General features: G+C 45.0%; 1 protein-coding gene across 4 annotated transcripts in view; it reads left to right on the top strand.

Annotated features, from left to right (window-relative positions):
- NEDD9 (neural precursor cell expressed, developmentally down-regulated 9) overlaps window positions 1-24,129 on the top strand; it is a 183,530-nt gene extending 159,401 nt beyond the window's left edge. For all 4 annotated transcript variants that reach the window (XM_053223160.1, XM_027040291.2, XM_053223161.1 and 1 more), the window contains 5 exons: window positions 15,211-15,312; window positions 16,060-16,161; window positions 17,099-18,334; window positions 19,632-19,721; window positions 21,786-24,129. In XM_053223160.1, the coding sequence (XP_053079135.1) occupies window positions 15,211-15,312; window positions 16,060-16,161; window positions 17,099-18,334; window positions 19,632-19,721; window positions 21,786-22,295 (2,040 nt within the window). In that variant the 3' untranslated portion in view covers window positions 22,296-24,129. The remainder of the gene's footprint in view (window positions 1-15,210; window positions 15,313-16,059; window positions 16,162-17,098; window positions 18,335-19,631; window positions 19,722-21,785) is intronic.
- The last annotated feature ends 225 nt before the right edge of the window (window positions 24,130-24,354 follow it).

Raw genomic sequence — 24,354 nt, 5'->3', positions numbered from 1 at the left:
GACTGACCCCTGGCTCTCTTCCTTCATAGCTGTCCATCCCTTGGCAAGTTACTCAACTTCTCCAGGTTTTCGTTTCTCCATCTGTGAAATGGGAACAATCACAACTGCTTCACAGAGTTCTTGTGAGAATTGAATACAACAGTCTACAGAAAGGATCTGGCCCGGAGCTGAACATAGCAGGGGGCTTAAAAAAATCAGTTCCTCTTCCTTGTTTGTCTTTCCTTTTCTCAGACTTTGTTTCGAAAGGCCTCAGCCCTGTTTGTGGTTCTGAACGTACATCAGATAGGCACGTACTTTATTGCTAGCACATCTGCTGTTCCTTTGAGCGCGTGGCTCTCTCTTTGGTTCTACAAGAATTTTGCACAGAGTAGAAAAGAAGGCTTAAAGTTATCTGGAAACCATATACACTGACACCTTTCTTAATTTCATTGGCCTTTTCCACTCTGCGTTTGTGTGCAGTGCCGTTTTATCCATGAGGCATTACGGGCAGAATGCCCAGGGCCTGCAAGAATGTTTGAGAGCCCAGATTAAAAAAAAAAAAAAAAAAAAAAATTGACTCCCAAGTATGACACACAAAGACTGCAAAGTGTAAATCAATAAACATTTACACAAATGTGCAGAAAACCACTTAAGGTCAACCTCATTAATTGTTACATTTACGGCTCATAGCTATTTTATTATATTTGAAAACAATTTGTAGGTTAGATTCTTCTTGCTTTGCGAAGGTTTCTAAATATGCCCCGTGATTGCCAAGAACTCACAGGCAATTTTAAATTAAATGAGTTACTCATAGTCCAATCATTTGGAAAGCTAAACTGTGTGTATTTTTTAATGTTCTCAATTTTTTACAAGTGACAGTTCTACTTAATAAGGGACTACGGTTGGGAGTGGAGCCCCCACACGTCTAAAAGCCTCTAAAATAGCCTTGTTTTTCTGCTTCACAGATCAGTTAAATTGCCATCTGAGTTGGTCCATTCTGTGCCTTGATCGGAATCGAGAACTATGCGTGTTTCTGATTACTTTCTGGACATGTCGCTTTTATTCCCAACTGATGGAATTAGGTCTGTTTTGCATCCTTCTGAAGATCAGTTTTGAGCTAAATTATAAGCTCCATAAAGGCAGGCAGGGTTCAAGGCTGCCATTTACCTATGTCATTTACATATACAGCATTTACTGCTATAGGCTGAGCTCATAGCCAAGTGTCAGCACACAGCTAACAGCCACTGAACGAATGAACAAGGCGGAAGCAAGAAACTAAGTGTCTAATTTGAGTTGACTTTTAAGTAAACTGAAGAGCGGTTCCGATCTTATCACCCATCGGACTATCACGCACTGTTCAAGTCTTATCACCCAGCTCATTACCATCTGTGGTGATTATGTGTCAGATTCCATATGGTAGTTTTCCCCCTAGAAGTGTCTTGGAGAATGCCACCGTCTCTTTTCTGGAATTATAACCATCTATACACAACAAGTGAGCATTCAAAGCATGAATGATGTGAAGTTCAGCTTGTCTGAGAGCCTAGCTTTTACACATTTTGCCCAGCGGAGACGAGATTAGTTAACGCTTCTGTCCTCACCTAAAGAGGAGAACTACACTTTTTTTTACTGAGGAGTAGAGCTGCCTTTGCATAATTCTGTTACTTACTGAGAACGCCTTCCCTCCTCTATTCTATCTGTAAACTCCTGTTCATCCTTTAAAGCCCATTTCAATGTTCATCTCCTCTTACGGAGCGTCCTCTCTGCACCCCAGCAGTTTTCTCCCTCCTCTGTGGTCCCCAGAATCTGTTGTACTTTTCACTTAATCTCAAGGGAGCTCATGGGTTCATCAAAACACTAATGGCCGGCCATCACAATGTGTATGACGGGCTAGGCTGGAGCTAGTGATGCATTGGTGGTAGCACTCAGAAAACTCAAGTAACAGGGCGCCTGGGTGACTCAGTCGGTTAAATGTCCGACTTAGGCTCAGGTCATGATCTCGCAGTTCGTGGGTTTGAGCCCCGCGTCCGGCTCTGTGCTGACAGCTCAGAGCCTGGAGCCTGCTTCGGATTCTGTGTCTCCCTCTCTCTTCTGCCCCTCCCCTGCTCACACACTCTGTCTCTGTCTCTGTCTCTGTCTCTCTCTCTCTCAAAAATAAATAAACATTAAAAAAATTAAAGAAAACTGAAGTAACATTAAGGTTTATCTAGACCCCATTACATCATCTCTAAAAACCATTTCTTACCTTCCAAAATGGGACATGGCTGAATGTTGGCAGGAGATGATGAAAAGATTTTAGCCAGGTCTTCCGGGTCCATTCCTGAAAGGTAACATAAGAACCAGAAATAGATTCACTCCAATATTTGTACCTTCTTAGACACTGAGTCATCATGAATTACACACACACACACACACACACACACACACACACACACTCTAACCCAAAGCCATTGGTTAGGGAACCGAGGATTTCCCATATTGGGATTTGAAGCATTGTGAAATCTGGTTGCTCACGGCAACACTCCGTTACCAGCCAACTAACTCCTATATATTAGCAGTATGATTTGTCTACCAACAAGTAAAAATAGACTTAGAGGAAATGAAATCTCCCCAGGAAGATAAACTCTGACTTCACCTCACTTTCCTTTGTTGCCTTCTTATACACACACACACACACACCCTGAAAAACAGCAGGGAGAATCAGAGTTTGACAGGGCACTAGGTACATCTGGTTTCTTCATTTATAAACTCAATGAAGTATGACTATGTTTCAGAATTGTGCATCGCTATATAAAGATAATCCAAATTTAAACGATTTTCCCCCTCAATACATGGCTCCGGGGGCTGTGTGGAGGAGTGAACATTCATCTAAAATCCCTACCCACAAGGGTCAAGATGAATTTTAAATCTTACACAGAACTGGAGGTCCTTGAGCACTTAGGGGCAGGACTTCATGAGCTTACTTTGAAAATGAGAAGTCTCTCCTCCCAGCCGAGCCACCCACGCCGGGGGAATGAGCAAACTGTAACACCTCCCTAAAAATGTACAAAGGTCTTTTTTTTTGTTTGTTTGGTCAATGCCAAGGCCTTCTAACTCAGTTGCAGCTTGTCACAAAGCTTAGAGATACTATATATTTCTATGAATGCATTAGCAACTTCTTATGAACCCACACCAAAGCAAACAAAGGTAATTTTCCTTCCTTTTTCAATGATTTCATACTATGTGAATGTGCTTATCACAGTGAATAGGTCAGATATTGTGTGTGGTATGATGTCTGGCTGAGTGGATAATGCCGTATTTGTGGGGGAGAGGAAAGAATGTATTTGTTTATTTGATTTGATGATAAAACCGAGACTTAATATTGGTTGAACGCATCTTTAAAAGCAGGCTTATGTTGGGGTGCCTCAGTGGCTCAGTCGGTTAAGCGTCCCACTCTTGGTTTCAGCTCAGGTCATGATCTCATAGTTCGCGAGATCAAGCCCCGTGTCAGGCTCTGTACAGATAGGAACTTGCTTGGGATTCTCTCTCTCTCTCTCTCCCTCTCTCTCTGCCCCTTCCCTGCTCTCTCTCTCTCTCTCTCTCTCTCAAAATAAATAAATAAACTTAAAAAATAACAGCCTTGTGTGGGTGCCTTGTGGAAAAAGCTAGATGCCATCAGAAGTACACTTGCTTCTCAAGAGTGCCACCCACCCAGTTGTCAAGGGACAGACACTTCTAGAGAGGTATGCTGCTCCTGTTGAAGGAGTCAGGGTGTGACTCACTTAGGACAATGTGTCTCCTCTAAAAGTTCTATGTAACTCCAGTAATATCTGTAGAGTACCAAGGAATCCTCTGTTTAAAGGGACTCCAGAGAAGGTCCATTCTTGAAGCAAAGAATCTTCGGCAATGCCATAATCACATCTGATTTATCGGAGTAAATTTTATTTGGTTTTCTTAAAGCAGAGTGTGCTTAAACCAATTATTTGTCAGAATAGCTATTTATTTTCAAATGCACTACCAACTGACTGCATGGCCTTTAGCATGCTATCAAGTGGCTCATGTTTCAAGATAGTTGTAGAACTAAAGTGCGGGTAACCCAAAAGTGCCCTGGAGCCCTGGCTCCATGTTAGGGACCTTATATCCATAATCTCATCCGATCTTCTCAATAGCCTCATAAGATGTTCATTACGACCTCATTTTACAGGGGAGGAATCTGAAGTCTGAGAGGTTAGTTAACTTGTTGAAGGACATCCCTCTAGTAAGAGGCAGCATTGATATTTGAACTCACATCTGTCCAGCTAATGGTTGATGTTGCCCAGCCCTAAAATAGGAAGGCATGTTTAGGACACTTTATCAGCAGTTCCAGCTCATCAGAATCCTGGGTGCTAAACAGCATCCATTGGGCCAGGAAGAATGAAAGTCACTTCGGAAGGCTCCCATTCCAGATCAGGAGAGTAGCCTCCGTGCTGAGGGAATGTGGGTTTAGGAAGGTGGGAAATTCCTGCCACCCAGGTATAGTGGTCAGTTTCATGGCAGGCTGATCCAGAAGTCCTGAGCAGATGATTAAGGGGATGTAAAGACCGTGGTACCACCGAGAACATTGCTGTGCTGGCTTTCTCTCTCATTGGAAATACCACCTTGTCACATGACTTCAAATTGGTCCAAATGGAGGACTTCATGTAACCAGACACAATTGTCCCCATTTATCCACTGTTTTGCTCTCACGATTTCTGTTACCCATGGTCAATCACAGTCCAGAAGTAAATGATCCTCCTTGTCACGTACTGACATTCCCCTCACCTGACATCTCTTCACGTAGGCATTTTATCATCTCACGTCATTCTCAGAAGGGTGCATACAGTACAATAGGAATATTCTGAGAGAAGGAGACCACACTCACATAACTTTTATTATAGCATTTTATTTATTTAAAGCATTTATTATATCATTATAATTGTTCTATTTTGTTATTGTTGTTAATCTCTGACTATGCCAAATTGATAAATTAAACTTTATCATAGATATGTATGTACAGGAAAAACATAGTATATATATAGGGCTCGGTACTAACCATGGTTTCAGGCACCCACTGGTAGTGGAGGGGGGGAGGTCTTGGAACACATTCACAAGGGTTGAGGGGAGACTGCTGTATAGTTAAATCTCCCAGAATGGTCTTGCCAGGGAGAGGGGACCCCCCCCAAAATTTAAGATACCCAGATTTCAAGTTTTGCTTCTCAAGCAAGGAAGTGAGTTTCTTTGTGAAATTGGGAAAGTACTAAATTCCTAGTAAATTTCTAATCTGTCTTGCTAATGTAAGCAACAGGAACACGAGAAAAGTAGTATGTGCCCAGCTAACCAGGTTCTCATTTACTTTGCTGTCATTAACCGTCTGAGTAACCTCTCTGAACTTCAGTTCCTTGAACTGTGAAATGGGGAGTAGGGTTGAATTGTCTCTAATGGTCTTTGCTAAAATTTTATGATCCAGATATCCTTATCTGATTCTTTCCTAGAGTCACTTGAAAAGTTTAATAAAATGACTTGACCTCAAGATTCTTTAAAACACAATGCAAAACAACAACAACAAAAACAAGACATGCAGGCACTGATATAAATTTCGAGCTGACTCCCTACGTTTTGGCCAATCTTTTTACTCTTCCTGTAGGAGGCAGTCCACCTTCCCATCTAGAAATCGCAGTCACCTCTAGAAGATTGAGCTGTGGTGATAGAAGGCAGGGAACAGGTGGAACACAGGAGGGAGGGTCGGGGTATGCTGAGCCAGGGAGAATCAGAGTTCTCACCCTGTCCCCCTACGTGGGAACATTTCCAGAGAGCGTCTTGTTAAGGAGAACTCTCTTCCCTGCTTTGCTACCAAAAGCTAAGAGAGTGTTTCATCCTAGACCTTGTCATTTTCTTCCCATTTTCCTGTGTTTAATCTTCTCGAATAAGGCAGAGGCCCTTGGTGGGTCAGGTGTCTCTCGAAGCGACATCCCTGTCGCAGAACCAAGTTCTGCCACGTGCGTGGTTTGTTCCATCAGCCATTGCATCTTGTCTCCCAGTGAAGCTGTGGGAGGAACCAAGAGCGCTAGGCATTTGGGTCTAGAAATTCTCATGCCTTGATCCCTTTCCATAATCACATCCTCTTCAGGGCGGTCTATGAGCATCTCTCTAAAATGCATTTCAGGGGCGCCTGGGTGGCTCAGTCAGTTGAGTGTCCGACTTCGGCTCAGGTCATGATCTCACAGTCTGTGGTTTCGAGCCCCGCGTCAGGCTCTGTGCTGACAGCTCAGAGCCTGGAGCCTGTTTCCTATCCTGTGTCTCCCTCTCTCTCTGCCCCTCCCCCAGTCTCACTTTGTCTCACTCTGTCTCTCAAAAATAAATAAATAAATATTAAAAAAAATTAAAAAAAAATAAAATCAATAAAATGCATTTCAAAATCTAGATTTAGTGCTCAGTGGCCTGTTGCATTTATTTGGACATCAAAAGAACCAGAATGCCCATGCCGTTACAGTTCTCAAAGAGCATTTCGGTCCGCGGCATATAAAAAATGACTGTGGCACCCAGCTCTGTCACGGGTCACGTTCGGCTTTGTCCAGAGGAAGACCTCAGCCCCTGAGGAGCCCCGACGTCACTTCCCACCATGTCCTTTCACGTTAAATGCTTCTAGCTGCTCTTTGGCGCTTGGTCACTCCATAACTAAATATTGCTTTAGCACTTGCTGCACAAAGAGCTTCCAGAAAGCAGCAGGGGAGGCATGCTAGAGGCTTGACAATTGGGGCACTGTTTCCATTGAGTGTTTTGCCTCCTAAATGCTGTGTCCAATGAAAGTGACCCAAGAGCCCCGTTCCACTTCTGAGCGTTCGGTTGTGACTTTCTCCTCATTTGGAAAAAGACACTGGCCGTGATGTAGACTGGCTTGCAAAAGGCTTGGTTCTTGCATAAAATCAGATGTCGAGATGCCTTTAAAGGAAAGTAAATCACCGCCCAAATACAGAGGGGGAGAAACCTCCATGAGCACAAGAGAAGCATTAGGAAGGGTAAACTGTGCACTTGGCCCATGAGGGTGTAGTTTTAAGGCCAGACTGCGTTTTCATTATATTGTTGCTGTGTGAATAATAAATGAGCTCACTGCTACACCCAAGCTGGGCAGAGAGAATTTATAGAGAATTAATAAATCCAGTGTAGGCAACATGTGGTCTTTCCTCCCATCATAGAAAAGAAACGAGTAACCTTGGATTTTAAACAGACAGACCTCTATAACTTTGCACTTTCGGAAACCTGGATCCAACTTCTAATGGGCAGGCAGTGACAATAGTGATGTTTCTCTTCCTAAGGGTTTTCTTTAAAGGGAAAGGGTCACACAGTTCATGGGCTTTAAGACAAAGAGGTTGTTATAAGATCTCATAAATACTGTGGTGGTTCTGTTCATGCTTTTTAAGGGCATTTACGTGAAAGAAGTCCTTTCCAGCAAGCAGTCTTAGAAATCTAAATACTCTCGTTAATGCATGAAACCCAGAGATAGTATAAATAAAACAGGGGGCTCGGGGAGATTAGAGCTCCAAAGGAAGCAATCTAATTTTACTTTCCACATAAGCCAAAACAAAGAGAAAAAATGCAAATGGCTGACTGCTAATTGGTGAGGCCTACTTTTGAATTCAGACAATCTCAGGTACTGTTAACGGTGAAGTTATAAATCTGTAGTGTAATTATTATGGCACAGCCGTACTTTTTAACTTCTCGATTACTCATTATATTTCCTGAGCACCACCTGGGTTGCCTAGTTCTTGACTAGGCCCTGGGGCGGAACACCAGGAGCCCCGTTCCACACGTTCCTGCTCTGCTAGATTGATGGGAAAACTCCACTGGTCAATTTTCAAGGCATTATCTGGATATCAGGAGAAAGGATTGTGTCATTCTGGCCATTGCTGATGTTGCTTTGGAATGTAGAGACTTAGACCCAGAGAATTAAATCATGGGACACAGCAACTAGGACAGTTACAAAAGATGCCTCCCTCCCCTTCCACGCGGGATTTCCTGTTATTCTTTAAAAATTCTGTTAAAGTTGGGGAACCTGGGTGGCTCAGTCAGTTAGGCATCCGACTTCAGCTCAGGTCATGATCTCACGGTCCGTGAGTTCGAGCCCCGCGTTGGACTGTGTGGATGGCTCAGAGCCTGGAGCCTGCTTCTCATTCTGTGTCTCCCTCTCTCTCTGCCCTCCCATGCTCACTCTCTGTCTCAAATAAATAAACATTTCAAAGAGAAAAGGTGAAAAAGAAAAAGAAAATTCTGTTAAAGCTATACAAAATTACATTTTTGTGATTTTTGTAACTTTTGAAACAGGCATCTCTCAAATGTAGAAGTATGAGCAATAATATTGGTAATAATACTCCAGAACAGTTCACCTGGGCTCCTCCCCATCCTATCTCAGTCTCTCATCTATTCCACGCAATTCTTTCTGTCAAACGGTAGGATTTTTCCGCTTCCGTTGCACTGTTTCTGTTCTTCCTTATGGTTGCCGGTAGCATGGCAGGAGGGAAGGAAACAAAACAGGGTTGAGTGTTGGAGGAGAGAGATGAGAAGTTGTCATAAGTGGTGAGCAGTAGGGCTGGCGTCAGAAGGAAGCATGGCAGAACATGGCAGGAACTGAGACCCTATTAATCGGCTCCCATAGGATTCTCAGGGAGAGGAGGGTCTGCCTTCATGATTGGCACAGCTTGTTCCCTCCCGCCTCCCATGGCATGCCAATGAACTGGTGGCCTGCAGCTGAGAAGCTAACATCTCCCTCACCCCAGTGCCTCCACAGCACCCATGCCCCACTCCCAGGCACCTGCCACCTGGCTCCCCTTTCAGGGGGTAGAGTGGATGCCCAAGGAGACTTGCTGAGACCTTGGCCCCATTGATATCATGTGAGCAGGAGTTGTTCTAAAAGAAAGTGTTTTCTTCTAGACATTCCAGTTGGGAATGTGCCCTACTTCTTGGTGAGATCCTCTTGATAAACCCGGCTTGTGATCTTCCACTGAAAAGACCTTGTCTGAAGAAAAATTCAATAAGGTGTCCTGGGTTTGGGACCTCCATGTTTCTCTTGGATAGTAGGTTTATTTCGAAGTCTCATAAAGCGTGTTTTCTCCTGGGGTTCTCCACTGAAGTGTCTTGGGCTGTTATGGTGATAACTGTGACAATGACAATACTGATATGACCACAGTAAAATGGTCACCCAAGTAAATCTACTGATGGTCATCAAGAACCAAAGTCTCTTGTCACTTCCTGCTTTGATTTGAAATTCCCATTGCCTCATAGACCTCACTAGGAACACTCTATGCTTTGTAAAGATTAATTTATTTCTATTTGACTTATATCTAAATGATTAAATCTTGTTTGCTCCCGTGGTTTAATCATAAAACATTGTGAAAGCAAACAGCTTCGAAGTCTGTGATCACTAAGACACAGACCACATCCTCATCATATAAGGAAGAAAGCAAGAATCCTTTGTTGTTTCTCTTCTTCCATTGTCTCGTCTCCTGTATTCCTGGTTATCTTTGCATAGTGGACATTGTATTTTTAAATATTTGTAAGAAATAATTTAAAGCCCATAAAGATGTTCTCTAATTCCAGACAGGATTTTCTTTCCTTCTGCCAGCCTCACAGCCACACATAAATCTAATTTCAGGCTTTGAAATGTTCTTACCAACCCCAGTGAGTGAAAACCTGGCTTTAGCTGGTGCAAGGGTGGGTTCCCTTCTGGGTTAACTCTGACTTTTACATGCAGCCCTTAGGATCCCAACCCAAAGTGGGGATGGGTAACAGAGTCTCATTCTTGGTGAGCCCTAGAGTCTGATACCCCCCTCACCCAAAGAAGCAGTGAAAAGACACACTGTGGCCTCTCCGACGCCTGTCCCGGATCAACAAATGCCACCAGGAAAAAAAGCAGCCTCAAAATTTGGGCTTACCTCTGGGGCCACTTCAGCATCCAACGGTTGATTTTGGCTCAGGTCACGATCTCACTGTTGGTGAGATAGAGCCCTGCGTCAGGCTCCTCACGGACAGCGTAGAACCTGCTTGGAATTCTCTCTCTCCCTCTCTCTGCCCTCCCCTGGTTTGTGCATGCACACATGCGTGCACTCTCTCCCTCTTTCAAAAATAAATAAACTTAAAAAAAAAAATTGGGGCTTACCTCTATGAGTTCCTTCTCTACTCCCAAATTTGGACCTGATAACTCTTTACTATCTTGTAGTGCTCTAATGCTATTAAGAAGATTTTTAGTATCTTTTCCTCATTTTTTTTAAAAGCTGTCTTCAGTAGGATGATTGATCTGAATTCCCTGGTCCACAATTTAAGTCCAAAAGTGGAATCTGTATAATCCAGGTGACAATTATAATAAAAACAACTAAAGCTTAAGGGGTTTACTCTATGCCGGGTACCTTATGTCCTTGATCGCATTTAATACACTAATAGGCTATAAGTATTATTTCCATTCTACTAATAAGGAAACCGGCTTCGAATGGACAGATGCCTTGGTCATGCTCTCACGTGTGCTAGAGTCAGCCTGCCTGAGTCCAGCTTATATTCTCAGTCACTCTCCCCATCAGATCTAATCCTTCTTTCAAGGAGCCAAAGACCTAGTGTGGCCATGGCCTTTGACACTCAGCTTCTCATGACACATGTCAGAAGTCCTATTCCTTTCCATTGTATTTCCAATATTAAGGTAAAATGCAGAGTTTGTTTTGATTTCTTTTTGCCAGACCTCCCACCCCCCCACCCGCCATATGTTTCTAGCATGTGGCTGAGAAGAACGCAGATATTCATGTCACACACGGGCTCTAGACCGGGGAAAAGGAAACCAGCTAGCAGTCCTTGTTGGCCTCCAGTTGTGGTTTGTACCAAGCAGTGGTGTAGGTGATCATTCTTCCATGGTTTCTGATTTCTCGATTGGAACTAAGATTCACTCAGCTTTTTTGGCTTCTTCACTTGCCTGACGTTACTGCATGGCTGATCCAGCCAGCTCTGCCCCTTATCCCATGAGTCCCACTCATCCTCCAGCTGACTCACCTGGACACCAACCTTATCCCATACAGGCAGACCTTGTTTTCTGCCCTGGCCAGTGCCACACCATCTTGCTTAAGAAAAGCCTTGGGTTTTCCTGTAGTTTGTTAATATCTTCAGCCAATGCATTTATCCAATCCCGGCTGTAGTCAAGGCCCTGTACTAGGCCCTGCAGTCTCCACCGTGCTGAGAGAGGAAATGAGGTGCCATGAAACAGACCACGAGTGATAAGTACCATTAGGAGAGGCATGGATAACATGCTTGGGGAGTTCTCAGGAGGGAGGTATTATGTCCGTCTGGAAAGCCCTGATGGGAGAGGCACTCAGCTTAGCCTTGAAGGTGGAATAAAATTTGAACATAAGGAAAGGGAGGAGAACACCTGGCACGAAGATACAGCGTAGGTGAAGGCACAGAGGTTCGACACGCAGGGCACGTGTACGAAACAGTGTGGTTCCGTCTTGCCGAGGCATGGAGTCCGTGAGGAGCTTTTTGGGCCCTGCGCTCAGAGGCTTTCAAGATATTAAAGGGAGGATGGCAGAAATACACAGATGAAGGCAAGAGCGGCCCCCTGGGGGCCAGAGATATGTTTAGCTTGGCCAAGACGCCGCTTGAAATATTTGAGCCAATTCTGGAAATCGGATTTCACGTTAAAAAAAAAAAAAAAATTCCAGATTTCCGGCTTCTCCTGAAAATTCGAGAGACTCGGCAACCTGGGGTGCATTTTTTCAGGGTGGCGGTTGGCGGGAGCCAAGCAATGGCCGCTTTCCATCCGGAGGGCGTGAGTTCTGTCTCCCCAGCACAGAATCCCAGCCTGTTTCTTCCTTCACCGCACCTGCTCAGCCCAGCAGGTATCTAAGTGTGAGGCCCTCGTTGGCTACAGGGGTAGTAATAAGCCCACACCAAAGGCTGTCAGGTGTGAGTGGTGCTGCCCAAGGACCCCTCTTCCAGCTCGCTGACTCACACGTGCTGGTTGTTAGTGATCCCTGGCCCTTGCTGCCACCCCAAACACAGGCTCCTCTGCTCTAAAACGTCAGCATGCGTGGCTCTCAAAATTATGAGACCTGGAGGTTATTTACAGCATCTCTGAAAGCAGCTCTTGGCGCCCAGGATCTGATGCTGAAAACGGTGTGAATCCAACGGGTCAAAATGTGGGGTGGGGTGTGCCCTGTGTGTTTGCTTGTTTTTATGCAAAGCACATTCATTGGAGAGTTACCCTAACCCCAGTCCCTGGACTTTGGATACCACCCTGCTAGGCCCCGGCCTGGGAGATTTATTAAACGGGCTATTCCTTTCCTAACTGTCTACATCTGCCCCTTCTTCTCTGCCTCAGAACTCTTCTCAAAGCGTCCACCTTCAGACTCTTCAGTTAGTTGACAAGAACGGAGTACTAACAGCTGAGAAGCTGTCAGATTCCTCATGGGGCAGAAAATTCGTAGTTGGGAAATGCAAATCCTCTGCCAAGATCATCGGAAAAGGGGTAGCGGTAGCCATTGTCAGAGAGCCCCAGGATTCCCCTTTTTAGCCCCGTTTGCATCAACTCTAAGGAACTAAGGGATCGATTGGGTAGCTCCTGAGGCTAAGCCCTTGTAACTAGAGATAAATGCGCAGAATAAAAGGAATGCACAAAAGAAAAACTGACAGAGGAAAAAAAGGAAATGAAAAGCCTGACTTAATTTCATTGAGGAAAATAGTTTTGATGTGCCCTTTGTGCCCATTGTCCATCAAAGCCTTGCCGTGCAAATGCCCAGGAGTGTGCCTCCGAAATTCACATCCTCTTAGCTAGACCTTGGTGTTCCTCCTAAGCTGAGGTTCAGTAATTCTGGGGCCCTAGAAAGGTTGTTTTTTTTTTTTTTTTTTTTTTTTTTTTGTACTGTGTCAAGCGGGAAGAAAAGGTCTTATGACCACAAAACTGGATACTTTGTAAGGTACAGAACAGTCAGCACTTTCCTCCGAGGAGAGAACACACAATTGGCATCAAAGTCGCCCAAGCAATGGGTTGAGGAGGACAGTGTCCAAAAGTAGAAGACTTCCAGCTCCTCGTTCCTGCAGACGTCACAGAGTGGGTCGCCGTATGCCGTGGATGTGTCCGACCAGATGCAGAACGTGGGTCCCATTTAAAGGCTATTTGTGGACCGGTGTGAATTAGATGGTACCATGGGGAATGCTGGAATGGGGGGAGAGATTGTATTTTGTTGGCTTCTTCCCCCTGTGGTTTTCACCATCTGTTTCTTTTAATGCATAAACAAGGCAAATGACTGGTTTGGAATGCAAAGTTTTTAAAAACCAGATGACCACAGGCATCCTCTAAATGAGAAAGAGAGAGCGAGTTGAGGTTCTGTGACATTTGTCAGGAAGTGAGATGTTAAAAACCGGGAAGCACTAATGCTCACTGCCAGGGAAAATCCACAGAGGCAAGGAAAAGCTTTGTCTATGACCCTGCCTTTCCACGTCTTGCCATACATTTACATTTCACCCAGGACTATTTTCAGACGCCGGCACCACCACCCCCTCTATCTCCCAGCTCCCCCTTCCCATCTTTAAACTAAAGATGGAACCACTCAGCTGGCCTTCAGCATAACCAGCCTTGGTTTTCCATTAGCATTATTACTATCTTGGCAACCTTGGGCAGAATCCACTCTGAGAAACTTTCAGACTGAACAAAAGCTGTGTTGTTGCACAGGTTCTATTACAAAGCCAAAATAGAGAGCTATAAATAGAGAGGCTGATGAGATAGACTCCAAGAAGATACTTCATTTCTCTCCTGGACAATAGTGAGTGGGGGAAAAAAATCATATAAGGGCACTAGGAACACAGTGTGTTTTTCTTGAGCAAAGGGCATGCCGCTTTTAAAAGGAAGATTTGCTATGCACAATACAGTGGCCACTCTATAAATGGTTCTGTATGCTCTATGCCAACAAGCCTTAAAGCAATAGATTCCTTTTTTAAAACCCAAGGCGGCGGAGAGATTTGATGGGACGGTGACTGTGTACTAATCCCCTTTACCTTCATCGAGAGCAGTAATCAACTGCAAACACCAGGATTTAAGCGTCTTAGAGCTCCCCGGGGAGAAGGGTATTGATGCATTTGGCTGAGTTCCACCCACTTCAGCATAAGATGAACGCGAGCATTTTTCACATAGTTTTGTAGGCAGCCTGACGCCAGAAATGTTCACATTAGAGAAAGGATAAAAGATGATGGTTTCTTAGGGAAGAACCAACTCATCCTAATTTACGAAGTGTTCTAAAAAAACCATCATGGGTGATGCTAAGGTGGGCGCTATTAGTCATTCGGGGTTGGGGGGGGGGCGCGGTTAGGCAGAAACAAGACCCTGGTAATTTAGAAGCCCTTGGGGGACTAAATAGGCTTCCAAATGAGTTGAAGTTCAAAAATAATTTCTCCACCCTTGCTTAGGACACAAGGAAGGCTGTAGATACGAAAATCCCAGCCTGTCGGGCGAGATTCCTTTCACTGGCATTGGTTCCAGATGCCACAGTTGTGATGAGTGTGTTTGACTTCCCACATCCCTTGGACATAGGTACTGTCTGGGATGGCTGCTTCCCTGGTGGAAACAAGAAAATGATTAGAGACATGACCTCTGTTACGAGTGGCTCACAGGTCCATCTGTCATTTGTTTCAAAGGTTAGATTGAAAGTTCCTGGAGGCTTCTGAGAGCACCACTGTCTGAGTGTTACTTTCATAAAAGTGCTCTAGTGACCTATGGAATTTTAGTTATAATAATAATAATGTCACATGAAGAGGCATCCTGGGGAAGGTATGAGAGGAATTTTAAGTAGCTGAACTCTCTATTTGCATTATTCACTTTACAAATAGTTTCAGAGCCTTTAAAAAAAAAAAAGTGCACCTTTTTTTTCCATTATCTGTGGTTTTGGTGCTCCAAAGGGATGATCTAGGACCTTCATAATTTAAAAATGATTCTCCCTTAAGTTGCATCCTGGGAATTGAGACTTTGACCTACTTTGAGATGATTTGTCACCATGAGGAAGAGGGTTGGAGCTATTTCAGGGATTTGTTCTTTGCTGGGATTCAAGAGGGGATTTAAAAGTCTTCTGACTTGATGTCTCCTTGTCTCCTTCCTTTTCTGTCTTCCATTCTTTGTTTATGGGGGAGAGGTGAGGGAGGAGTGCCTGGTTAGGAGGCTAAGAGATATACTAGGACGGGGGCTTGGAAGTTTACACCTCTGTGTCTTCTTGCCCACAGGTGATAACCCCCGTGAGAACAGGCCAAGGCTACGTGTATGAGTACCCGACCAGATACCAAAAGGATATCTACGACATCCCTCCTTCCCACACCACTCAAGGGGTATGTACCAGGGCCATGGTCACCAGCAGAGGAGACCACTTCAGGGTGGTATTCCTTCAAAGCTACAGAGCAAAGGGAAGTTCACAGATTAGGTGTGTTTCACGTGAAGAATTATTAAGTTCACCCATCCAGAAGCCATTTTAGCCAATGTTATGTAAATTATGTTTTCTGGGGGCGCCGGGGTGGCTCGGTCATTTAAGCATCTGACTTCTGCTCACGTCATGATCTCACAGTTCGTGAGTTCAAGCCCCACGTCGGGTTCTGTGCGGACAGCTCAGAGCCTGGAGCCTGCTTTGGGATTCTATGTCTCCCTTTCTCTCTGCCCCTCCCCCGCTCACATTCTTGTCTCTCTCTCTCTCTCTCTCTCTCTTTCTCAAAAATAAACATTAAAAATTTTTTTTTAATAAATTATGTTTTCTGGATTTGCTTTATCAGGAAATCCTGATAGGCTTTTACTTGACAAAGCTTTTATTGCTTATCATTTTGTTTCAGGAAGTGTAAATTTTAAACCACAGTTGAACGTACAGTGTCGATATTTCACGTAATGTCATTTTTATATGCGATCTGGGTCGAAAATTATGAAATATAAAAAGCAAAATTCCATCAACCTCTTATCACGTAGAATGCAGTTAAAGAGCCAGGGTGTACATAACCTGGTAAATAAATCCATAAGGAAAGGCTCAGTAGTGTAAAAAATGACAAGTATGCGACATTTCTGTTCTGGGTAACTCAAGTGTTTCTCTTCAGGTATATGACATTCCTCCATCATCAGTCAAAGTCCCTGTGTTTTCAGTTCCAGTGGGAGAAATAAAACCTCAAGGCATCTATGACATCCCTCCTACAAAAGGGGTAAGTGACAGAGCAGCCCAAAAGGGGTGTGCGTGTGTTTATTGGAATAAAACAAGAAGGGCAAACCAAAGGGGAAAAACTAGTCTTTCTGAGAGAGTGAACGAGAGGAAGGAAAGGCGATAGTTAAAGATAAGTCTAAGGATTCCAGGGGCACGTGGCTGGCTTAGTTGGTAGAACACTTGACTCTTGATCTCGTGAGTTCGAGCCCCGTGCTGGACATAGAGATTATTTAAAAAAAAAAAAAAAAAAAAAGTGAAAGGAAAAAAACACTTCAAAGATAAGTCTAAGGATTCCATATTTAGGGGACTGTGCTAAAAACGAGGTAGTCCGTAAAGGAGAGCCAGTAAGAAGGTACGATAATTCAGTTTGGCAAGCAACTAACACATCTCATATTTATGGAAAGTGTTGCAGCTTCCTCGGAGCATAGACAGGGGTCGGTGCGTTTGATGCACTGTTATCCGCTGGGGTATGCCTGCACAGGAAGTACAGATAAGGGAACTGTGTGTCAGGACATTTAAGCAACTTACGCAGCATTTCACGGCCGACAGGTCCAGGGAGAGACCTTGGATCTCCCAACACCCAGTCCTGTGTTAACACGTAGTCTGCTGCCCAGCCCGGCTCAGCCAAGGAAGGAGGCCCGGGAGGTGGTCAGAAATGCGGGACTGGGACCCAGGGAGGGCAACTCAGCCAGGCTCACAACTCACACACAGGCGGCACAGAGGCCACGGGGCGGAATGATCCTGTCAAAGGATGAGGGACGAACAGAGCCGAGCAGAGCCTTGGGAAACACTGGCCGTCAAGTGGGTGGAAGGTGAAAAACAAGGAGCCAGAGAGGCGGCCTGAGAATTCTAGCCTCATTTTAATGTCCTTTTCCATTTCTGCATGTTCGTATGCGCCAAGCGAACAAATACCAGCTCCTGCTTCCTTTACTTTTCAGGTATATGCCATTTCACCCTCTACTTGCCGAGACGAAGCAGGGCTGAGGGAAAAAGAGTATGATTTCCCCCCTCCAGTGAGGCAATCGGGAAGGCTGGACGTCAGACCAGAGGGTGTTTATGACATCCCCCCAGCCAGCACCAAGCCAATGGGGAAGGACCTTCGCATAAAATATAACTGTGATGCTCCGGGAGCCGCTGAACTGGCCACACGAAGACACCAAAGCGTTTCGGTGAACCACCCACAGCTGGGACAGTCACTGGGCGCCCAGAACGATGCATATGATGTCCCCCGAGGGGTTCAGTTTCTGGAGCCAGCAGCAGAAAGCGGTGAGAAAGCAAACCCCGAAGAAAGAGACGGCGTGTACGACGTCCCTCTGCACAACCCACCAGATGTCAAAGGCTCTCAGGACGTGGTGGACAGTATCAACCGGTTATCTTTCTCCAGCACGGGCAGCACCAGGAGTAACATGTCCACGTCTTCGACCACCTCCAAGGACTCCTCGCTGTCAGCCTCCCCGTCTCAGGACAAAAGGCTCTTACTGGATCCAGACACAGCCATCGAGAGGCTTCACCGGCTCCAGCAGACCCTGGAGACGGGCGTCGCCAGCCTCATGGCGCTGGTCACCACAGACTGGCGGTGTTACGGATACATGGAACGACACGTCAATGAGATCCGCACCGCGGTGGACAAGGTGGAGCTGTTCGTGAGGGACTACCTCCATTTTGCCAAGGGAGCTGTAGCAAACGCTTCCTGCCTCACCGAACTCGTCCTCCATAACAAAATGAAGCGGGAGCTCCAAAGAGTGGAAGACTCCCACCAGATTCTGAGCCAGACCAGCCATGACTTAAATGAGCACAGCTGGTCCCTGAACATTCTGGCCATCAACAAGCCCCAGAACAAGTGCGATGATCTGGACCGGTTTGTGATGGTGGCGAAGACAGTGCCTGACGATGCCAAGCAGCTCACCACAACCATCAACACCAACGCGGAGGCGCTCTTTAGACCAGGCGCGGGCAGCTCACACGTGAAGAGTGGGTCTGGGAACATCATGAACTCCACTGAGTACCCACACGCCGCGTCCCAGATGCAGCTGCTGCATCCCGGGGACCACAAGGCCCAAGCCCTCACCAAGCCATTGCCCCCGAGCCTAGGCAAGGACCAGCCTCCTGACTGTAGCAGCAGCGATGGGTCTGAAAGGAGCTGGATGGATGATTATGATTATGTCCACCTACAGGTAAGGAAACCAGACCCATAAAAGCACCTATACTCGTGTCCGGAGAGCCTGGGACACGGAGGGGAGAACATGATTACTGGTTCACAAACAAAATTAGTAGTTCACAGATGGAGGCGATATCGTACTGTTGGGAGAACACTGGCCAGAGAGTCCTGAGTCCCCGGCTCTAGACCTTTCCCCGACACTAACTAAGTGTGATTGACTTCTCAAACCTGCCAGGGTTGTAATTTCTTCATTTGCAACATGAGTGAAGCACAGAGTTGGAGTGATCCATTGATATGCCTCAGGCAAGCAGAAAGACACTCCCCAAGTAGGAGAGTGGGCCCCCAGATAATCATATCCTCTCCACTTCTGTTGGCATTCTGTCATATAGTTCTGCATGGCATTTTATTTGAAAAAGGAGAAAGGCACCGTTAAGGAAAAAAAAACGCAAACCTCTATGCTAAAGCATGTCTAAGGTCCCTTCAGCTCTATAATGTGTGTGTGTGTGTGTTTAATTACCTACTGAAAAACTTAACCCGACCTCAGGCTTACCTTAAGGAACACTGGGCATTTGTCAATTGACGTAGAACTTAACCAGCACATGGGAAGCTGGACAGGCACAGTTGGCCTCCTACAAGTGGGAAATTCTACCAAGCTGACCTGGGATCCCTTTCACTTTGGGGAATTCAGACATTCTACCAGGGTCCATTACTTAGAATTTGGTGTGCTGTCTTATTTCACTTGACTGAGAGGCATGGATTATCCTGAAAACTGATGAACTACTACAATTCCCTTGGGTGCAAGAGACTGGGGAAGGGAGAGAGCTGAGCCCGCCCTCCCTCCCCCATCTCCCAGTGCTAAGGAAAGGTGTGGAGAGAGAGTAGATGGGGGCATTCACCATTCCCATGGCGGGTTGTCCAGCTCTGTCTGTTAGAAATACCGACCTGGTGTAGAGTCATAGATGATTCAACGAAACCAGGAGCGCAGCGTGGATCCCATTAGAACGCTGAGAAACATTGTCGCTTAAGGAGGTTTGAAGGGGATTGTGGATCTCCAAGAATGGTGAGGTGGAGCAGAGATGGTGGCCTCTCACATGGACACGGACTTTACTTTTCAGCCTTGACCTCCATGGTGACTCTGGAAGTCTGGCAAAGAAGCACACCAGGGCCTGGGGTTCACAGGGCCTACCTGGGCCTGTGGGAAATCGCCAAGGCATTGGAAAATGAAAGGGTATTTACACGTTTGGCAATGAAATTGTTAGCATAAGTGAATCACAGGGGTGATGTAATGTTTTCTTTGTGTTGAAAAATAACAGGGCAAGGAGGAGTTTGAGAGGCAACAGAAAGAACTGCTGGAAAAGGAAAATATCATCAAACAGAGCAAGATGCAGCTGGAACATCATCAGGTAAGTTCACTCAGAACAAAACCTACTGGGTATTGAAAAGATTTCCCACTGAATAAGGAAGGTGTTACTTCAAAAGATTACGGTTTTGATCCTTCCAGCATGCTTTGGCATAAATAGGCCCTAAGCCATATAATAGGGTATAAGAACAAAGAGAAAGTTTATAGTGTTGGTAATCCAGCTGGTGTTCCTGGATTATGTCCAAACAGCCATTTTTTTCTGGGCTAATTCTGTATCTCTAACATATTAGGACTCTTTGGGTTAAAGCTGTTGGTCTTAAGGAGCAGGACCCACTCAAGCTAGCCCAAGCAAACAGGTTTTATAGTAGGGGAATGCAAGAACAGAAAATGCAGATATAGCAAGGTCTGATGAGAGCTAGGACTATAAATTCTCTCTCCTTCTGTACTTCCTTTGCTTTTCTCTAAATCTGCTTCCTTCTCTATTTTCTAGCAGTTTCCTTTGCTTATCTATTCATTTGTCGCCCCTCTAACTTTACAGAACCCATAAATGGCCACTCAAAGTCCTTTCTACAGATGGCTTTTCGTCTCAGCTTCCTCAGCTGATGGTTTCCTACTGTGGTTCATCAAATTCCTCGAAAAAAAAAAAAAAGAGCCTAATTGGTTCATCTCTATCTCTCTCTCTCCTACAACTCAAGCCTATGGCTTGGCTGTTTGTTCTTGGTCCAATCGAAGAGAACGAGGGCAGGATCAAATGTTTTCAAATTACATGCAAGCTCTTAAACAAGGGATTTGGGCAGGGCAGTTTCACTCAACAGTTGGGCATGAGTGGGGCTGATAATGATGGGTATTGCTAGTAACTGGGCACAAAAAAAAAAAAAAGCAATGGATTGAGGACTTATAAGCCTTTTAAATTGAAACGAAATAGCATGCAGAGACATGTCCTTGCTTTCGGACCAGCCAACTATGTGACCTCAGGCAAGTCACTTAACCGCCATGAACTTCAGTTACTTATGTATAAAATGAGAAGATACCCCCAGCTCTCCATCTAATAAGATGATACATTTATGAACATATTTGCAACAGCATAAACGAGATAACTTCAAACATCACGTTGTACCTGGTTATATCCGCTTTGGCATTTGGCCAAGTAGGACAGCAGGGCTTTGGGGAACTTGTTGAAACCATAGCAATTCCTAAGAGGAAAGCAGAGTCGGTTGAAAAGTAAAGCTCATTATGCATTTCTTGTGGGGGAAGGTGGACGAGGCTATCCCTACTCTGACTGAGCCCCACCTTGGAGCAGATCACTGAGTCCTAAGCTAAGGTCACAAATAGTCCTCACCTGCAAAAGAAGGGTCTTTCCTGAGATTTGGTGGAATAGCATGAAATTATTATCACTGCAGCTTAAATAATACACCAGCTGGACGCAGGAAGGGAAGAAGAAAGCTAACGCTCATTGAGTCTGTGTGTGAGGAGCTTTTCTTTCAACAGCTCTGAGCAGCTAAATGGTATGATGCACAATTATTCAGATTCCCTTAGAGACGCTCTTCTCCACAATGTACATGTATTTACGTGCATTAGTCTCTCCTGCAGTGCTGGATAATAACATTCACGGATCTTGACTGAAAGAGTAGGAGAAATGGAAAGGGGTCACAGACTGTCATTTATTTAAGAGTCTGGAAGGGACAGAGTCAAGGCTTTCCCAGAGAAGGAACCAACTCTCAGTTTCCCTCGCCACCACTCAACGTTCAATAAACATTTTCACAGAGGCTACAATAAACCAAACACCATTCTAAGCACTCTGGAAACCTTAACTCATTTAACCTTCTTAAAGGTGCAGGTAACAGAGCTGAGTCTAAGCGCGCGCTGCCTTCCAGCCTTAGGGCAGAAGGGACCAATATGCAGTCACAGGGGCCCGATTCCTTAGGGATCCTCTACGTTTCACACTTTAGGAAAGTCAGACAACCTGACCAAGGCCTCCCATCTAATGAGCACTTGACTCTTGTTGGGGATTAAAATCCCTGTCCTTGAACTCCAAGCCCCGGGGTTCATTTCCGGCACAGCGCACTTGCCTTGCCCTTCAGGAAATCTGCTTTTTGCTTCCTTGCAGCTAAGTCAGTTCCAGCTGCTGGAACAGGAAATTACCAAGCCCGTGGAGAACGACATCTCCAAGTGGAAGCCCTCTCAGAGCCTCCCGACCACAAACAGCAGCGTGGGCTCTCAGGATAGGCAGCTGCTCTACTTCTACTATGACCAGTGTGAGACCCATTACATCTCCCTCCTCAATGCCATCGACGCCCTCTTCAGCTGTGTCAGCTCCGCGCAGCCCCCGCGCATCTTCGTGGCCCACAGCAAGTTTGTCATCCTGAGTGCACACAAACTGGTGTTCATTGGGGACACGCTGACGAGGCAGGTGGCCACCCAGGACATTCGCCACAAAGTGATGAACTCCAGCAACCAGCTCTGCGAACAGCTCAAGACTATAGTGATGGCGACCAAGATGGCCGCCCTCCATTACCCCAGCACCACGGCCCTGCAGGAGATGGTGCACCATGTGACAGACCTGTCCAGGAACGCCCAGCTCTTCAAGCGCTCTTTGCTGGAGATGGCAACCTTCTGAGAAGGGCAGGAAGAAGGGGGAGCTGAGCACGCCACCAAGGAAAACTGGAAATGCTATCTGGTTTTTGTAAATGTTATCTATTTTTGTAGATAATTTTATATGAAAATGAAATATTTTAACATTTGATGGGGTTAGATGACATTCAGAAATTCAGGGAGCTCGAGGGGGAATTTTTTTTTTTTCCCGTGTGGTTCTTATGTAAACACGTAAGCATCTAAGGCATCAGCTGTACAGAAACGTGTCCATGTGCGTGCGTATGCCTGTGTATGCACGTTCGTTTGTAGACGTCTGTCCGAGACATTCCAGTAGAAAACATGAATTAAGAAGCACCTTAGTAACCACCTCCTAATGCTGCATTTTTTTCCTTTTTTTTTCTGTTTTTTTTTTTTTTTTTAGAAAACATACCAGCTAGCTGTAATATTGCTATATGTATACTAGCAATTATCCTGAGCCTGTCACTTCCAAGTCTGGGAAGCACATATACATGCAAATGTTCACCTTCCAATAATGAGGCATGATGTGACTTGTTCTTGTTTTGGGGCCCCTTTCAAAGTCGACCTTCTCGGGCACATTGTGGCAAAATGCCGCACTTCTGATGGAGGAAGCCCTGTTAGAAGTTTCAGGAAGTGTATGTTGATTCAAGCACTGATATTTTCGAAGTATTTCAAGGCCATATCCCCAGTTGGGGCTGGGTTGTTTCAAAACAGAGAGGACATCACAATAAAAGGAGAGCACATGTTTCCCCGGGGCTTTTTGATCATCTGCGTTTATGAGTGATTTGGCCATGAGGCTTTCCAGAGGGTGTTTTAAATTTGCAAAGACCGGATTATTTGCAGCAGGAATTCATAAAGACATATCAGACTACGATTGTCCACAAAAAGCAGGGATGGTTCCGTTCTGTCAGGTTTAAGTAGAGGCCTTTTTGGACTCTCAACATTCACTTGGGTGCTACCACCGTCATTACCTGAGGAAAACTGACCAGTTTCTTAGTCACTTAAAGGTTAAGAGCCTCCAGGCCACATCCTATTCTATGAGAATCCATTGCTTGATCTCACACCCTTCTTCAAACATGCAGCTGCTGACCCAACACTGAGCCCATCCAGTCTTTACAATTCTGTCTGGCCCACGGCCCTGTGTAAACAGCCCATTGCCATCTCACAGCTCAGCAAAGTCCGTTCCATAGTCTTCCCCCTTAAATCTGTTGGTGTTGGCACAGTACAGACACAACACAAGCCATCAGATTCATCTTGGGGCAGATGAGACCTTTCCTACCCAATGGGTAAAGGTATTCTCACATTACCAAGTCAGGAAGCATGTTATCTATGGGCTTTTGGTCCCGTTCTTATTTAATGGTTCTAGTCTAGCCTATTGGAAAACGTTTTTATTTTGCAATATATGCCTTGACTTAATTAAGCTTGCTTGTTTTAAAAAACAAATCATTGGAACAGGAAGGGATTTAAGAGAGAAGAATGTGTGATCTAAGTGTGATGGAAAAAAAAAAAATCAGTGAAACATCATAGAAGGTGCTTTTGAAAACAGCCATGATTGTAGCTCTCCAAGTTCTCTGTCAAAAGATGATTACAAATTGTATGGTTATATGACAAGTAAGTTTGTAGGGAGGAAGGAGACTGCTGAAAATCAACTAAGCAGGAGTTCAAAAGTGTCCCTATAGATTCCATTGTATAATAATGTGTATTTCTTAGGAGATGGCAGACTTGTTCTAAGCTACGTGGTGACATTTCACGTTTTCGAAACCAAAACATTCAGTCTGTATTACTCTTTCCCATCTTGTATGTAAAGGTTATTTTTTAAACATTAAATTTTTAGATCTCGATTTCCAAAGGCACTGGGCTTTCTTTTCCATATTTCTCTTTGTCACAGAGCAATACTAGAGATCTGGATTTTTTTAGGAGAATTGAGAGTTGTGTATTTTTTCACTTGGTGTCACTTCAGAGTGTATTTACATATGAAGAAAATTCTGCGATTTGTGGACATTGCCAAACCCAAATATCTGGAACAAGGCTTGGCTTCCCCAGAAAGCCTGTCCATTTAAATCATG

The sequence above is a fragment of the Acinonyx jubatus genome, chromosome B2 (genome assembly GCF_027475565.1).
Source record: "Acinonyx jubatus isolate Ajub_Pintada_27869175 chromosome B2, VMU_Ajub_asm_v1.0, whole genome shotgun sequence".
Classification (NCBI taxonomy): domain Eukaryota; kingdom Metazoa; phylum Chordata; class Mammalia; order Carnivora; family Felidae; genus Acinonyx; species Acinonyx jubatus.
Note: the sequence above shows the minus strand (reverse complement) of the source record. Positions and strands in the feature narration are given on the sequence as shown.